This window comes from Aethalodelphis obliquidens, unplaced genomic scaffold (assembly GCF_003676395.1).
Source record: "Aethalodelphis obliquidens isolate GAN/ISIS:26980383/991018 unplaced genomic scaffold, ASM367639v1 scaffold120, whole genome shotgun sequence".
NCBI lineage: Eukaryota > Metazoa > Chordata > Mammalia > Artiodactyla > Delphinidae > Aethalodelphis > Aethalodelphis obliquidens.
Window position 1 is genome coordinate 1,194,069 of NW_020838064.1, and position 18,310 is coordinate 1,212,378.

Genomic DNA, 18,310 nt, shown 5'->3' on the forward strand with positions numbered 1-18,310 from the left:
GGGATGAAATCCTTAGGGTTAGTTTGGTACCTTAATCCGTAAAGACTTAAAACTGCCTCAGAATACCAAGCACCCCTCCTCCAATGAAGGAGGTTATTTTAAATGGGGATAATAGAACCTACCTCTGGGATTATCAAATACTGCCATTTATGTCAAGCGCCAGCATGCAATGGGTGCTTAATAAATGCTTGTTGAATGAACAAATGGATGGTGTTAATAGCTGATATGGGTGCCTCCAACTCCTGAGTCATTATTATGATCGAGGGCTGATCCCTTCACGTGCGTTCTTGTGTAATCCTCACCAGAGCCCTGCAAAGTGGGTACTATCATCGTCCCATATTACAGGTAAGGAAGGTGAAGATCTGAAAGGGGAAGGGAGTTGCTCAAGGTAAACAGGTGAAAAGTGGCAGAGACAGGAGAAAAATGCAGATCTGGTTAGCTGCAAAGGCCCATTTCTTTAGGGCTGCACCATCCTGCCTCCAATGAAAGAAGGAACAAGAAATCGGTCCTAAGTCATTCATCAGGGGAATGTCACTTCAGGGTCTCCGGCTCTGCGAGCCTCTACCTGCCCAACAGGGGACCTGCGGTCCAGCTTTGAGGTGAAACCTGGACTCAGACTGAGGCTGTGCCTGTTTGGATAGGGCACCTTCACGGGTCTCGGTGGAGAGGCCCCCAGGCCAGTACACTGACAAATTCATGGAATTGCATATGACCTGTGGTGTGATGAAGGGAGGCCCAGGGGGCTGTCGGGGTACTGAGGAGGGGCCCTAACCTAGTGTGGTGAGGGTCAGAGAAGCCTTCCTGAGGGGTGACCTTAAGCTGAGTCCCAAAGAACCGAGATGAGGAGATTATTCTAGAGCCCAGTGGTACTTGACTGGGGTGGAGGAGTCCATGAATTTAGAAAGGCATAAAGTTACATCTCCATGGTCACTGACCTGGGACTTCGTCACCAGTAGAAATCACATATGTTCCTATCACATTACAGTTGTTGCTTTTATAACTTGACTCTTCATTGACACCCTTTACTGTTTGAAAATTACGGCAATTATTAGGCCTCCGCACTAGGTCTTTCTATTTAATGCATTATTGAAGAAGCACACGCATTACCATAGTTAAATTTAAATTGGTTTTAATATTTTGATAAATGTATATCAGTATGTTATAATTTCATTATAATTCCATGTATCCTGCTCTATGATTGAAAAGACATTATTCTGAGGTGGGGTCTAGAGGCTTCCACAGACTGGCAGAGGGGTCCATGGCAGAGAAAGGATTAAGAACCCCTGGAGGTCACATGTACATTAGCTTAGAGATGAGAGTGCGAACTCCAAGTAGCTCTCTAGCTGAAGTGAGGGGAGGGTGGTACCAGCTGAAATTCAACAGGTAGGAGGGACCAGGGGCCAGGTAGTCTGGCAGCCTTGTGAGTTACCCCATAGAAGAGCAGGAAGGGTCAGGCCGAGGCAGATTTCTGGCGTGTCTGTGTGTGTGTGTGTCTGTCTGTCTGTCTGTCTGTGTGTGTGTCTGTGAGCACCGAGCAGACAAGCCTGAAGGCAGGGAGGCTGTTGCAGCAATCTGGCTAAGAAGCAGTGTGAGTCTGAACCAAGGTCATGGCCATGAATCAGTGGCCGAAACTGAATCAGCAGTGATGAGGTGGGGAAGGCAGGGGAGGCTGGAGGAGGGCAGGTTTGCTGGGGGAGGAATTGGGGTTTTGTGTTTGGATATGTTGAACCTCAGATGTGTATTGTCTAGGGTTCCTGAAAGAAACCCAGTTCAATCCAGCTTGAGCGAAAAAGAGCTGATGGGCTTATTAAGTTGGAAGGCCAAGGGCAAATCCCACAGAGATGTCTGGATTTAGGGATGTGGTGAAGTCATGAGGACTCACTCTCTCTCCATATCTTCTCTCTGAACATTGGATTTTTTTCCCCCTGGAGTAGGTTTGTTTCACATGGCAGAAAAATGGCCACTAGTGCCTTAAGCTTATATTTTAACAGTTTATGCTCCAAAAGGAAGAGAGACTTTGTATGAAATCTTAGGGAAAAACTCTAAATGGGCCTACTTAGGTCACGTGCCTACCTCTGGACCAAGCAGTGTTTCCAGAGGACCCAGCACTCTGCTTGAGTCAGCCTGGACCAGGTGACCAGACATATGTGGGTATCATTAGCCATGACCCCATAAGGACCCAGAGAGGGGCAGGAGGGGTTCTGTAAGAGATTACAGGAGACAAAAATGCGCACAATGATACGGCAGTGGAACATCCAGGTGTAGATGCCCAATGGGCAGGTTCGATGGTTCCAGAGTTCAGCCCCTCCTAATGCAGAAAGACACTCAGAGTTGCAGGTCAGGAGATGAGGCTTCAGTCACCTCCTGGTGGCACGCCCAAGCTCATCTCAGTCTGCAGCGTCTACAAGGAACCTGGCCTCTCACATTCTCCCCCTCAGAGACCCAGCCCTGGATGCAGACACAGGCACATAATAATGGTTTTCCCTTCAGGATCCTTAAGAAGGTAGTTAGAGGTGGCATTGTAAACCACAGACCTCAGGATAGCTATTATAACTAAAAAGCACCAGAACGGCAAAAGCAGTTACTGGCGTCCATATGGGCAACACACACTCTGGTTAGGTGACTTTCTATTTCTGCCATACAGGCTGACGGCATCGTCTCCCAAGTCAATTTTAATTATACAGCTTCCAGCACATGCCATTTAGGTCCTGTTTTAGCTGTGCCCGTAACCCTGGGCAGTGTTTCTGAACACCACGGAAGTAAGAAGCCTCCGGGCTAATTAAATAGCTGGTCTGGAAATAGGAAGGGCGGCCCCAGGGCTGACATAACAGGGCAACCCTCTGAGTGACCATGCATTGGAGTCAGACCCCTTTCATCTCCATCTTCACCAGGCTAGTGTGGTTTGATAGCTCCAAGTCCAACCTCACCTACATAATAACTGTGTGGCCTCAGGTAAGCCATTTAATCTCTGGGAACCTGAGTTTTCCTCACCTGAAGAATGGGTATAATGCTTTCCTCCCAGGGCAGGTGTGAGATGGGGCCAATGAGAAAAATGCATGTGAAACACGAGCGCATAGTTCAAAACTAGTGGCTTCTTTCCGCCATAGCATACATTTAATCTGCAGCCACGGTGCCTCTTACCCTATTTTACAGCTGGAAGGGAAGAGTGTGTCAGGGGCAAGGAAGGGATAATGTGGAGGTTAAAATCCTGACCTCCGGGGTGAGCCGGGCCTGGGTCTAAGTCGTACCACCTGCCACTTAGAAGCTGTGTGACTTCACACCTGTCTCTCTGTGCACCTCACCTCCCTCCTCCATGAATGGGATGCTAACAGCCACTATTTCATGGAAGTGAGGATTCATCCCTTAGCACAGTGCCTGCCAACGAGGGGGTTCTCAAGAAATGCTAGCTATTATTATTTTTTATTTTCAAAATATATACACACTACACAGACAAGTCACTATTTTTACTAGTCGCTGTACTAGATGCTTTGTTTGCCCTGAACCATTGTCCTTTTCTGTTCATGGCCAAAAAAGAGAAGGAGAGCTGTACCACACACTAGGACATTCGTTCTCAAACCTGACTGCACAGAAGAGCAGGATGGGGGCTGTCTTGTTAATTTCCCATTCTCAGACTCCTCAGCAGAGATTCTGGTGCAGTGGGGTCTGGGGAATCTGCATTTCCTAACAAGCCTCCTAGGGTAGGCTGATGCAGGTAGTCTAAAGTTTGACCTTGACCTCCACACACTATAACATCATCTTTGGACTTCCCTGGTGGCGCAGTGGTTAAGAATCCGCCTGCCAATGCAGGGGACACAGGTTCAAGCCCTGGTCTGGGAAGATCCCACATGCCGTGGAGCAACTAAGCCCGTGTGCCACAACTACTGAAGCCCACGTGCCTAGAGCCCGTGCTCTGCAACAAGAGAGGCCACTGCAATGAGAAGCCCGCGCACCGCAACGAAGAGTAGCCCCCCGCTCGCTGCAACTAGAGAAAGCCCGCACGCAGCAACAAAGACCCAATGCAGCCAAAAATAAAATCAATTAATTAATTAAAAAAAAAAAAAGAAAGAACATCATCTTTATGTTGGTCACATACTTTCTACCGAGGAAGATGGTCACCAGCAGCAGGCTGCCCCATGAGTGTCGTTCCATTGGCTAGAAAGGATCAGGTGGAAGATTTCATGGAGGCAGGGGTAGGCCTGATGGTGTCCATAATCCTTCAAGATGTTTGACTCACCGGTGATGCTTGACCTCCAGCTGATCCCTGCATCCCACTGGCCATCTCCTTATCTTGCATGCTGTCTGCTGGCATCACTTCTAAGGGCCTTGCTCAGATGAAGGAATCTGAAGGTCTAGCCTTTGAAACCCCACTGAAGCCCCCAACCCATAATACCTCCAGCCCTCACACTGGTTCAAGAATTTCTACCACATAGGCTCCTGACTAAGGCTGGTAGCTATAGTCAGCCAAACTCTCTCCGCCCCTTGATTCAGAAAAGGGTAGCTAATTATTTAGCCTTGAAGAAGGAAAATCTGAGGGCAATTTAATAATGGGCTGCAAACATAGGAAGAGTTATTAGCAGGGAGCTGGTGACCACCTGTTCCCTCTGTCTGCCATGGCTAGGAGAAACGGAGATGGGATTTAACTGCAGAAATAAAACAGGACACCAGGGTAGTCATGAGCGTACATCACTAATGTGATTTCAAGGGGCAGCATATAAAATCTACCTTCCTAGGATTTACGGCAAGGAAAGAGCTTTGGAACTGATGTGTTGTCTCCCCTCAGAGGCCAGAGAAAGGCCTGAAGCTGTGAGCCACTTCAAGGCAGGGATTTTATCTTACTCGGCCCTGAGCCCCGGCACTGGGCATACCGTAGACCAGCGGTTCTAAAAGCAGGGTCCCTGGGGTTTCCCTGGTGGCGCAGTGGTTGAGAGCCCGCCTGCCGATGCAGGGGACACGGGTTCGTGCCCCGGTCCGGGAAGATCCCACATGCCGCGGAGCGGCTGGGCCCGTGAGCCATGGCCGCTGAGCCTGCGCGTCCGGAGCCTGTGCTCCGCAACGGGAGAGGCCGCAACAGTGAGAGGCCCGCGTACCGCAAAAAAAAAAAAAAAGTAAAAGTCAAAAGGCCCCACATAACTTGGCCCCCATTACCTGCCCTGCTGTGCTCATCTCTTCTCCCCTACACCTTGCTCGCTCTACTCCAGCCACACTGGCCTCCTTGCTGTTCCCTGAACACTCCAGGCAAGCTCCCATCCAGGACCTCTGCATTTATTCCTTCTGCCTGTTACACTCTTCCCCCTGGGGTCCCCCATGGCTCACTCTTTCATCTCTGTGACGGGCAGCTTCTAGGATGGTCCATAGTGATCCTGCTTCCTGGTATTGACACCCTTTCATAATGTCCTACCATTGAGTATGGGCGGGACCGATCACAGGCAATGAGACATCAATTATGTGATTAGGTTACCTAAGGCAGTAATTTCTGCCTTGGTAACAGATGCTTTTCCTTGCTGGCTTTGATGACCCAAGTTGCCATGTTGGAGAGACCCACATGGCAAGGAAATGAGGGGTGCTTATCCAGGAATTGAGACCCTTAGTCCAATAGCCCTAGAGGAACTGAAATTCTGACAACAACCATGTGAGCTTGGAAGCAGATCCTTCCTGAGCTGAGCCTTTGGGTGAGACCCCCAACCCCAGTCGATGCCTTGATTAAGGACTTGTGAGAGGGACTTCCCTGGTGGCGCAGTGGTTAAGAATCCGCCCACCAATGCGGGGGACACGGGTTCGAGCCCTGGTCCAGGAAGATCTCACATGCTGCGGAGCAACTAAGCCCGCGTGCCACAACTACTGAGCCTGCACTCTAGAGCCTGTGAGCCACAACTACTGAAGCCTATGCAACTAGAGCCCGTGCTCCGCAACAAGGGAAGCCACTGCAATGAGAAGTGTGCACGCCACAACGAAGAGTAGCCCCTGCTTGCTGCAACTAGAGAAAGCCCAGGTGCAGCAATGAAGACCCAAAATGGCCAAAAATAAATAAATTTATTCTAAAAAAAAAGACTTGTGAGAGACCCTGAAGCAGAGGGTCCAGTTAAGCCATGCTTAGCCCCCTAACACACAGAAACTGTGAGATTATAAATGTGTTGGGTTTTTTAAAATTTTTTTATTTTTTAGATGTTTGTGGCAGATGTATACAAATGGATTGCTTTTAGTAGATTGATCTATTAGCAGCCTTGATGAACTCTTACTTGCTTTAAAATTTTTTTTTTTAAATATTTATTTATTGGCTACATCGGGTCTTAGTTGCAGCACGTGGGATCTTTCACTGTGGCAGGGGAGCTTCTCTCCAATTGTGGCGCACAGGCTGCAGAGCATGTGGGCTCTGTAGGGCTCTCTAGCTGTAGCTCGTGTGCTCAGTAGTTGCAGCGCATGGGGTTAGTTGCCCCGTGGCATGTGGGATATTAGTTCCCTGACCAGGGATCGAACCCGCATCCCCTGCATTGCAAGATGGATTCTTCAGTGGACCACCAGGGAAGTCCCATAAGTGTTGTTTTAAAGCAGCTAAGGCTGTGGTAATTTGGTAGACAGCATTAGATACTACAACCCGCTTCAGGTTTGGCTCAAATGTCACCTTTTAAATCTGACCTTTCTGACTTTCCTCTTTAAAATAGCAACCTTTCCATTCTGCCAAGAACACCCTATTCCTTTTCTCTGCTTAATTTTTCCCCATACTACATATCACCTTGTGACATATATTTTTCATATTTTTATGGCCTGTCTCTCCAACTAGAAGTAAGCATTCTGATCTAAGGGTTTGTTTTCTTGTTTGTTTTTTGTCTTTTTCTCCCATACCTGTATCCCTAGTACCTAGAGTAGTGCCGAGCATGTAGAAAGCACTCAGTAATTTTGTTGAATGAATGAATGAATTCTGCCGACAGTCTCCCTCCATACAGTGAACAAGTAGCAGTAATGGGCACCAACCTTAGTTTTTCACTATAGCAACCCCCGTGAGAAAAGAGGTTTTTCCAGACATTTTTATACAGTAGTCCTCACTTGTCTGTGGTTTCAGTTACCAGGGGGTCAACTGTGGTTCACAAATATTAAATGAAAAATTCCAGAAATAAACAATTCATCTGTTTTATATTGCATGCTATGCTGAGAAGTCTGATAAAATCTCACGCCACCCGATTCTGTCCTCTAGGCTGAGAATCATCCCTTTGTCCATGTCCCACCCATTAGTCACTTAGTAGCAGCTCGGTTATCAGATGGACTGTTGGGTTATCTCAGTGCTTGTGTTCCAGTAACCCTTATTTTACTTAATAATGACCTTCAAGGCTGGCAATTCAGATGTGCCAAAGAGCAGCTGTAAAGTGCTTCTTTTAAGTGGAAAGGTGAAAGTCCTTGACTTAACAAGGGAAGAAAAAAATTGTATGCCTAGTTTGCTAAGATCTACAGTAAGAATGAATCTTCTAGCCAAAGATTGTGAAGAAGTAAAAATAAATCTGCCCTAGTTTTGCTGTTGCACCTCAAACTGAAAAAGTTACAGCCACAGTGTATAAGTGCTTAAAGGTGGAAAAGGCATTAAATTTGTACAATAAAATATTTTGAGAGAGAGACCGCATTCATATGACTCTTGTTACAGTATATTGTTAAAATTGTTCTGTTTTATTGTTATTAATCTCTTACTATGCCTAATTTATAAATTAAACTTTATCATATGTATGTGTAGGAAAAATATAGCGTATAGAGGGTTTGGTACTGTCTGTGGTTTCAGGCATCCACCTGGGGTCTTGGAACATATGCCCCACTAACAAGGGGGACTACTGTGTATCAATCCAGGAAAGGACTAATTGGTCCCACCTGGCTCTTGTCCCACCTTATTAAGAGAAACGTGAGAAAATCCCTTATACAGGGACTGAGACCTTCTGACATCCGTGTATCAACCTGCCTTCTCAGGAGTAGCGGATAAGTCTTAACACTCTATCCATCATTGTCAAGCAAGGTTCACCGGAGGCCTGGGTACATTTTCTTCCAAGAAAGAGCTTGCCTCTCTGAGGTGAGGAAGGAGAATTCAGCATTGTCTACAGAGCCCTTGCCCTGCATGAAGACTTGTGTGTGAACGTTCAGAGCATCACTATTCATGATTGCCCCAAAGTGGAAACAACCCAAATGTCCATCAGTGGGTGAGTGGATAAGCAAAATGAGGGTTAGTCATGTAATGCCTAACTTTACAGCAATAAAAAAAAAAAAAGCAAGGGACTTCCCTGGTGGTCTAGTGGTCAAGACTTCGTGCTCCCAATGCAGGGGGCCTGGATTTGATCCCTGGTCTGGTAACTAGATCCCGCGTGCTGTGACTAAAAGATCCCTCACACGGAACTAAGACCCGGCACAGCCAAATAAATAAATAAATAAATATATATTTAAAGTCATTAAAAAAAGAGCAAACTACAACATGGATCACCTCAAAAGCATTCTACTAAGTGAAAGAAGCCAGACAAAAAAACCATGTATCATATGACTCCATTTATATGAAATGTCCAGAAAGGGCAAACCTATAGATAGGAGGGAGTTAGTGGTTGTCTGGGGCTGGTAGTGGGAATGGGGAATGAACGCAGCTGCAGGGGGGAATGGGGAGTGGTGATGGAAATGTTCTAAAACCATATGGTGGTAATAGTTGCATGACTTTGCGAATTACTAGAAATCATTGAATTTATACTTAAAAATGGGTGAATTTTATGGCATGTAAGTTGTACATTAACAAAGCTATTTTTAAAAAGAAGATAAAATGAAAAGCCCTTGCTGAAAACCTTTTTTGGTTCTATGTCTGAAGGACCTCCTCTCAATTCTCTTTGGGGCTTATACTTCTTTACTTTTTAGATGTCTGTTTCTATGAAAGATCAATGAAAAGCCCCCATTGGTGTCCCAAATAATATACATGAACACAATAAATTAATAAATAAACAAGCAGGCCTTGTTTCTGCCCTATGGCAATAAAAAGGTCATAAGATTCTGACCTTTTGAAGTGGTTTTCTGCTCATGTATGCAGACCCTTTGTCATCTGACTCTGTCACTGCGTGAACTGCACCAGCTCCAGGGGTCTGTGCCCATCAGAGCAACTGAAGAATCCACATTCATGTAGGAACCGGAAGAGTACGAGTAAAATCTTGCATTGTGATTACAGGAGTTGGAGAAAGAATGAAATACTCTGATCAGTCTGTCTCTTGGTGACCTGCAGTTTCCATCTCAATGCAATCAGAGGACAGAGGCAGCTTCAACTTCGGCAGCCCCTGGAGCGAGCGCAGATGCAAGGGGGGATGTAGCGCTCGTTTGGCACTGCCTCGGTCAGGTGCCCATGTAAGCATAGGGACGGCACATCATGAATGGCAGCCCACTGGAAACACAAGGAAAAGAGAAGGGAAGTTCCCACAAAGGAAGTAAGGATGGTGAGGAGGCAGCAGCACCAGAGAGCCGTTACATTACTCCCACATGTGGAAAAATCACAACAGGGCAAGATATCCTATGGGCAAGGGCAGCTAGTAGGGGCTTCAGAGAGCACAGGTCTAACATCTGCTCATAGGGAAATGCCTTCCTGGTTATATTCAGATCCACCTTGATCAAGGACAGCACGATTTTCCTCTCTTAGGGCCAGCCCCATACACATACAGGTCCTCGCTCTCCACTCAAGGGGACTTAAAAGTGTTGAGGATTCTGGGATAGCCTGTGGTCCAAAGCTGGTGGTCATTGGATGATTCACACGGGCAGTGTGAAAACAGCAACCTCATATAAAATAAAATCGAGAAACCAGAAGAGGGAGCTCTCATGTCCTGCTACTGACATGACTCCATGTCAATCGTCTCCCGGAGGGAAGAAGGTACCTTGCACTCCTGAACAGGAAATGCCAAGGCGGAATTTCTCCTAGCACAGCAACAGCCCAGCCAATGAGAAATGTCACTGCTAAGCTAATGAGACGTCATCACCACCCTGAGTTCCTCCTTTCCCCCAGTGAACTGTCATTTAAAACAGCCCCTCCCAACTCCTTCCTTTCCCCTATAAAAGCAGGCTCCCTTCCTTTGTTTTCTGGACATGCTTAAGGTTTATCATAGATTGCACGTCCCCAATCACAGTACTTTGCTGTTCCCAGATAAACTCATTTGCTGGTAAAATAACTAGCTGTTTTAATAATTTAAGGTCAGTTTTAAAACTGTTGACAGTTTTTAAGGTCAACAGCCAGGCAGTGCATTGTCCACTGGGTCCTTTCCACCCCTGACCTTTACAGTTATGCAGGAGTGGCTACACATAATTTTCAGGGCTCAGTGCAAAATGAAAATGAGGGGCCCCTTCATCAAAAGCAAGCACAGGGTCTTTCTGAGCATGGGATCTGTGCCACTGCCACTAAAGCTGGCCCTGTCCTCATGACATAAATGTCTTCTTTCTGGTCCTACTTAGAAGACTCCGGTACCCCTCTCTCCCCCTAGTCACCTGTGCCCCCCTCTTCCTTCACCTCTGGCTCCACTTTTATCTAGTATTGAAAACTAAACACCCAAACAAAAACAAAACAAAAAACCCACCTCTCCTGCAAGTTTAAATCCAAATATCTCTGAGGCTAAAGAGCTCTGCCAGGAGAAAGAGTTTTGCATTTTAAGTATCTTAAAGTACGTCTTACAGTATTTCTCCTCATCCTTGCCTAGAAACGGCCCCAGCATTTTTCGTGGGCCTCGGGTTGAAGATGAGTAGCTTCCTGAACGGAATCCCAGTCCCCAGGGCTGTCACCACTTGGTGATGTTTAATAATAACTATTTCCATTTATTGAGCCCTTACCCTGTGACCAAGTACAGCCCTACACACTCCACATACATGGATTCCATTCCATCCTCACAACAACTCTGTAAGCCAGGCACAAAGGCAGTATCCACTTTTCAAGAAAAAAACTGAGGCTAAGAGATATTCAGCAAATCATCCCAGGTCAGACAGCCAATCAGTGGCAGAGCTGGGATCTGAGTCCAGGTCCGACAGGGAGCAGAGTTCCTGCGACACCAAACAATGTTTTATCATTCCATTTCTAACCCCACAGAGTCCCGGAGACTGGACACAGGGCAAATGAAGCCATTATTATCTTAAGATGCATGTGGGTGCCTTTTGCAGTGCTCAAATTCCATTAAAACTGATCAACTTTGAAGGTTACCATGGAAAAGAAAATCAAAGATAGGTCAACCAAAGTGCTTTTGGTGAGAACCAATGTCAAACCCTACTAGACTATTCATGTTTCTAGGTTCAGAGTTAAAATCTCTGAAGCTTGAGCGATAGTCTTCCTGAATAAAGCAAATGGGCAATTAGTAGAAATGAGTAAGTGTAAACCACCCTGCAGAGAAAGGATGGGTTGGAGATTGCTTTAGAGAGCTGGAGGAGAGGCTGTACTAAAATAGTGGAAACTTGCCCCGTCTTCCCTAAAACACTGTTTGAATCATTTATCCCGCCAAGTGTATTGAGCATAATGTCTATGAGCCAGCCAGAGTGTAGGGAATGGGAGATTCAAGGTGGGCCATCTCTCAGCCCAAAGGCCTCCCGTGGCCCCCATTGCCTACAGGACAAATACCACCCCCTTGACCTGGCATTCAAGGCCTTCACTAACCTGACTTCATGCCATCTTTAGAGGGAAGGCACACAGTGCATGCGAAGCTGGAGAAGGCGAGGGATCGTACTGGCGAGAGCTGAGTTAACAGTGAGGTCAGGCATTGGGAAGGGAGAAGGGTCTCCTGACTGTCAGTTAACAGTGGCTCATCTCTGTGGCTGGGCTGACTTCACTGTGTGGGAACCACATTTTGCCTTCCTGACCGCCCGAACCACAGATCTCCCTGATGAGATCAGAGGCCCCATCACAGTCTCAGAGTGCATGGTGTCTGACACACAAGCTTGTACCCCTTGTATGGGGCTATAGGATCAGGCCACCCAAGATGGCCGTTCTCTTGCTCTCTGTACATCCCCTGCTCGGCCAGTCCCTGCTTCACCTACGCCTACTCACATGACTAACCTTCTCTCTTAACTCTGGAGCCTAATCAGTAAATGCCTACATACTTGCCCTGACCCCAGCTTGTGATTGTTCTAATCTTTCAATGAGAACTATCTCCACTATGATAGTTTATCAAAGAGGCGTGCCCCTCTGCGGGTTTCCCTGGCAACTGATGAGCCAACCTGAGGTCAAGTCCCTCTATAACTGGTAAACCACCCCCCACGCTGCCCCCATAGCGAAGCTTGCTGCCATGTCCTGCCCGCCGTACACTGCGCACAGTGGGGTGTGACTCCAGGACCTTGCTTCAGATGTGTATGATCCCCCATCCATTAAACCATGGATGTCTCTGTCACTGACTCTGGGCTCTTTCTTCAGTCTTGAAGCTGGGCAAGAAAAGTGCTTACAGGCCTATGGGGTACAGCCCAACACGGGGTATGTTCACTTGGTCACCCCAGGCCTTTCCCTGGATCTGGCGCGACCCAGAGACTGTCCCTGCCCCTTGGGCCCCCGCCATTTCCAAAAAAATTGCTGCTGACCCAGTGAGTAACCAAGTAATTCCTAAGGGGCCTGGTCTGCTTGATCCTAGACCTGCTCTCACACTGTCGGTTCAGCCAGTTTTCTCAGACAGAGGCACACCTACCTACCCATCACCCCATCTGGCTCAAATATTACCCAGATCCTCACTAGGCATGTCTGAGCCTCCTAGCAAACCCCTCACCAAAGTCTTCTAAGGATCAAACTCTTTTTGCCTCAGACAAATCTTCATTTGTCAAAAGTTTTTTTTTTCTTTTGATTCTGCCTTCTTCTTATCTCTCTCTCTCTTTTTTTTTACATCTTTATTGGAGTATAATTGCTTTACAATGGCGTGTTAGCTTCTGATTTATAACAAAGTACATCAGCTATACACATACATATATTCCCATATCTCCTCCCTCTTGCATCTCCCTCCCACCCCTCTAGGTGGCCAAAAAGGCTTTTTTTAATTAAAAAAATTTTTAATTGAAGTATAGTTGACTTACAATGTTGCATTAATTTCTGCTGTACAGCAAAGTGACTCAGTTATATACATTCTATTTCATATTCTTTTCCATTATGGTTTATCACAGGATATTGAATATAGTTCCCTATGCTATGCTGTAGGACCTTGTTGTTCATCCATTCTATATATAATAGTTTGCATCTGCTAACCCCAAACTCCCAATCCATCCCTCCACTACCCACCTTCCCCTTGGCAACCACAAGTTCATTCTCTATGTCTGTGAGTCTGTTTCTGTTCCGTAGATAAGTTCATTTGTGTCATATTTTAGATTCCACATATAAGTGATATCATACGGTATTTGTCTTTCTCTTTCTGACTTACTTCACTTAGTATGATAATCTCTAGGTCCATCCATGTTGCTGCAAATGACATTATTTTATTCTTTTTATGGCTGAGTAGTATTCCATTGTATATATGTGCCACATCTTCTTTATCCATTCATCTATTGATGGACATTTAGGTTGTTTCCATGTCTTGGCTATTGTATATAGTGCTGCTATGAGCATTGGGGTGCATGTATCTTTTTGAATTACAGTTTTGTCTGGATACATGCCCAGGAGTGGGATTGCTGGATCATATGGCAGCTCTGTTTGTCAAAACCTTTGATGTAATTTATGTCAACTGTGAAATACCTCGTAACAAATTTGATACTTACACATTATTGTTCAGTTGTGCGAAACCGGCAAGTTTCTTTGTTTCCCATCATTCTTCGCATTTGGGTCTGAAATTCTCTTCCTGTTTCAGGAAACTTACCTGTTAAAGATAATCCAGTCTCCTCTCACTTAAAACAGACTTTTCCCAGGAAACAGAGGGATCAGAACTCTTTCCCTCAGCTCAAGGGCTGTGCCGTATCGTGACCCCTTCGCAAGACGGATGCATGGAACATGTAAGAATCCCAAAGGCATTCTGGGAAGACTGTTGGGTCTGTAGGACCTCAGTTTGGGGGGGGTCTCATCCCACATGTCTTTGTGTGGGGACTGGGGCTACGGTGAGCACTGACCCTGCACTTGAACTACCCTTAAATTTGGGGTTCTAAAGTGCCTTCCCTGCCTGACCCTACTGCGGGCCCCGCTTTCCCTGTCAGCTGCTGTTCTTGCTGCTTCCCACTGAGGAGTCGCAGGTCTACGCTAGTCTGCATTGTGTTGTTTCCTAGATTTCATGCTGGAATCCGTTACCCATGATGGTGGGTCCTGCTCCTGCTTCCATCCTCGTGTCCCTGTGATTGTTCCTTTCCGACCCCAGCTTCTAAAGGTCCACAATGACCTTTGTAGCCCCAAGGCAGGGGGGAGGGTGATGTAAACCCTTGGGTGGCAGGGAGGTTGTGCAGCAGTTGAGACTCTGGGCGGTCACCCTCAAGTCCACCCTCACCCCAGGTTTTCCTCAATCTCTGTCAATCTACCATTCCTGAGCCACCTTGAATCCGATGCCACGCCAAAGCAGGTTTCTCTTAGAGACCCACAGTCTCTCTAGGCTGTGTCACGGAAAGCTGGATTCTCTCAGATCCCCCAAAACCTTTCTGGAGATTTCTACAACTCACTGGCCTTTGCTACTTCCTCCAGGAGGTAAGCAGTGAGGACTCTTAAACCTAATCTCTTACCTCACTTCCCTCTTTCTCTCCCCTCCTCCTCCCAGCCGATCCTACTTCCCCATTATGTCTGGTAGGAATCTTCTTTCATCATTACCTCATAGCTGTTTCCTTCCTGTTCAGGAGTTCCCAGAGTGTGGTCCCAGACCAGCAGCAGCAGCAGCAGCAGCTAGGAACTTGTAAAAAATGCAGATGATTAGGACCCAATCCACACCTTCTGAATCAGCAACTCTGACAGTGGGACCCAGCAATCTATATTTGAATAAGCCCTCAGGGGGGTGCTGATGCATGCTCAAGTCTGAGAACCCCTACTTTAAGGTCTAAATCAATAGTTCTCCATCCTGGTTGCTTTAGGATCTCCTGGGTAGCTTTTAAAATTTACTGGTTGCTAAGTCCCATTGCAGGCCAACTAAATCCAAAGCCCATAGAGACCAGACCAAAATCAGCCCAGCCAAGTGTAGATCAACAGAACTTCCCAAGCGACCCACAAACAATAATAACAGGTGTAAGCATTAATAACAGGCATTGTTTTATGCAACTAAGTTTGGGAGTAGTTTGTTATGCAGCAATAGCTAACTGATACACAGCACATGTGTGAACTTCTGGTGGAACAGTGATTGATCTCCTTACTTCCCCAAACCCAGCCCTCATTTCTGTTCCATGCCTGTTTTCCTAGCTGCCCCAGCCACTGGGAGGATACCCCAGCCTGCCAGATCAGACCTTCCCACTGACCCTGACCCAGGCTCAACAAGGCAACCAGTCAGGACCAGATAGAGGCTCCAAATAAATAGAAATATAACATGAGACACATACTTAATTTTATATTTCCTACTAGCCACATTTTCTAAAAAGGTAAAAAAAAAAACCCAGTGACATTAATTTTAATAATATATCTTGTTACATATTTTATTATGTATTTCCTTTAACCCAGTATATCCAAAATATTGTCATTTCACCATGTGGCATGGCACATTGCAAATGATGACTAGCCACATACAGCTAGTGTTTTGGACAGAGCAGCTCCATGCAGACCGCTACGCATGTCCCTTCCAGAGCAACAATGACAGCAGGAGTGAGTAAGAAGCAGAAGGAGGGCTCCCCTGGTGGCTCAGTGGTTGAGAGTCCGCCTGCCGATGCAGGGGACACGGGTTTGTGCCTCGGTCCGTAAGGATCCCACATGCCGCGGCGGAGCGGCTGGGCCCGTGAGCCATGGCCACTGAGCTTGCGCGTCTGGAGCCTGTGCTCCGCAACAGGAGAGGCCACAACTGTGAGAGGCCCGTGTACCGCAAAAAAAAAAAAAAAGAAGAAGCAGAAGGAACAGAAAGAGCAGAGCCTCCACCAACCATATGTCACACAGAATCTTGACCCAAGAACAACTATGCCCAGCATTCTGCCGCTTGTAAGACATCTGCTCATGCTCTCCACCTGCCCTATACTTCTTCCCATTCTGCCCAACAGCTCAAATGTTGCCATCTCTGTGAAGCCTTCCTTGAATGCCCATAGCACTAACTTCAGAATTCTAAAACAGTTCTTAAAGACATAGAGATGGCCGACAGGCACGTGAAAATATGCTCAACAACACTAATTATTAGAGAAATGCAAATCAAAACTACAATGAGATACCACCTCACACTGATCAGAATGGCCATCATTAAAAGTCTACAAATAACGAATGCTGGAGAGAGTGTGGAGGAAAGGAAACCTCCTACACTGTTGATGGGAATGTAAACTGGTGTAGCCACTATGAAGCACAGTATGGAGGTTCCTCAAAAAACTAAAAATAGTGTTGCCATATGATCCAGCAATCCCACCCCTGGGCCTATATCAAGACAAAACTACAATTCAAAAAGATACATGCACCCCTATGTTCATAGCAGGACTACTCACAATAGCCAAGACATGGAAACAACCTAAATGTCCATCAATAGGTGAATGCACAAAGAGGATGTGGTACATATATATACAGTATAATATATACAGTAGAATACTACTCAGCCATAAAAAGTATATATGCAGTAGAATACTACTCAGCCATGAAAAGGAATGAAACAATGCCATCTGCAGCAACATGGATGGACCTAGAGATTATCATACTAAGTGAAGTAAGACAGAGAAAGACAAATACGATGTGATATCACTTATATGTGGAATCTAAAATATGACCTATTTATGAAATAGAAACAGACTCACAGACATAGAGAACGGACTGTGGTTGCCAAGGGGGAGAGGGATAGTGGAGGGATGGATTGGGAATTTGGGATTAGTAGCTGCAAATGATTATATATAGACTGGATAAACAACAAGGACCTATTGTATAGCACAGGGAATTATACTCAATCACCTGTGAGAAACCATCATGGAAAAGAATGTGAAAAAGGATATATATACATAACTGAGTCACTTTACTGTACAGCAGAAATTAATGCAACATTGTAAGTCAGCTATACTTCAATGAAATAACTTCTAAAAAATAAAACTAAAAAATTCTAGGGGACTTCCGTGGTGGTCCAGTGGTTAAGAATCCACCTTCCAACACAGGGGACGCAGGTTCGATCTCTGGTCGGGGAACTAAGATCCCATGTGCCGTGGGGCAACTAAGCCGGTGCACCACAACCTACCAAGCCTGCACACCATGACGAAGAGCCCGTGTGCCGCAACTAAGACCCGACACAGCCAAAATAAGCAAATAAATATTTTTAAAAATTCTACGAAACACACACACAAAAATAAAGTAATTAAATTGTTCTTAATAGCCTGTCCCCAAAACAGCTACCACTTAGTGAGTGCTTTCTGTGTGCCAGGTACTGGGCTGAGCACTTAACCTGAACTATACCATTTGATGCTGACACTACACCCTGAGTAGGAATTATTGTCCTCATACAGAGGAAGAAACTGAGGCTCAGAGAGCTGAAGGAGCTTCCAAGCTCACTCAGCTAGTTAGTGGAGGAACCAGGATTTGAACCCAGGGTTGTCAGGCTCCAGAGGCCATGCTTCCAATGCCTGGCCCCTCACTAATAAAATGTGGTCCTTAGACCAGTAGCAGCATCACCTAGGATCTTGTGAGAAAGGCAGATCTCGGGCTTTTCCCCAAATCTGCTTCTGAGAGTATGAATTTTTAGAAGATCCCAGGTAGTTCATGTGAATATTAAATTATGAAAGGTGCTGGCCGAGGCTAGTCAGTATTTTAGTTACCTGTTTATATGTCTGTTTCATCCCTAGGCCACCAGCCCCGCAAGGGCAATACTGCACCTCTTTCACTTCTCTGTTTCCTGAACACCTATTACAGAGCTTCGCACAGTAAACTGCTGGGAACGGTACTGAATCAAGTTCTCATCCTGCCTATTGGAGTTTTTATCAAGCAGCCTACTTCCTTTTTTTTTTCTTTAAACCCTGCCTAGGGAAAAGAACAAGAATCCACTGCACAGAGCCAATTTACTACATCTGCCTGTGTCCTCAACAATAGCCTGTTCCACTTTAAAAGGCATGACAATGCCCTGGAGTCCCTGGTTGCAGAGCTAACCCCCCAAAGCTGTTGAAAGCCAGGGCCCAAGACTCAGCTGTGCCGTTCCGATGTTTGCTCTCCAGGAAAGTAATTTTTCTGAATGGAACCCATTCTGCTATCTTAGGAAGGGTAAATCTTTGGACACTACTCAGCAGAGGTAGCCCCAGAATTTTTATACTAGGAGACGCG

General features: G+C 46.1%; 1 protein-coding gene across 1 annotated transcript in view; it reads right to left on the reverse strand.

Moving 5' to 3' along the window:
• SYT17 (synaptotagmin 17) overlaps nt 1-18,310 on the reverse strand; it is a 115,725-nt gene that overhangs the window by 88,330 nt on the left and 9,085 nt on the right. The window contains exon 3 of the mRNA XM_027098111.1: nt 14,717-14,795. Within this exon, the coding sequence (XP_026953912.1) occupies nt 14,717-14,795 (79 nt within the window). The remainder of the gene's footprint in view (nt 1-14,716; nt 14,796-18,310) is intronic.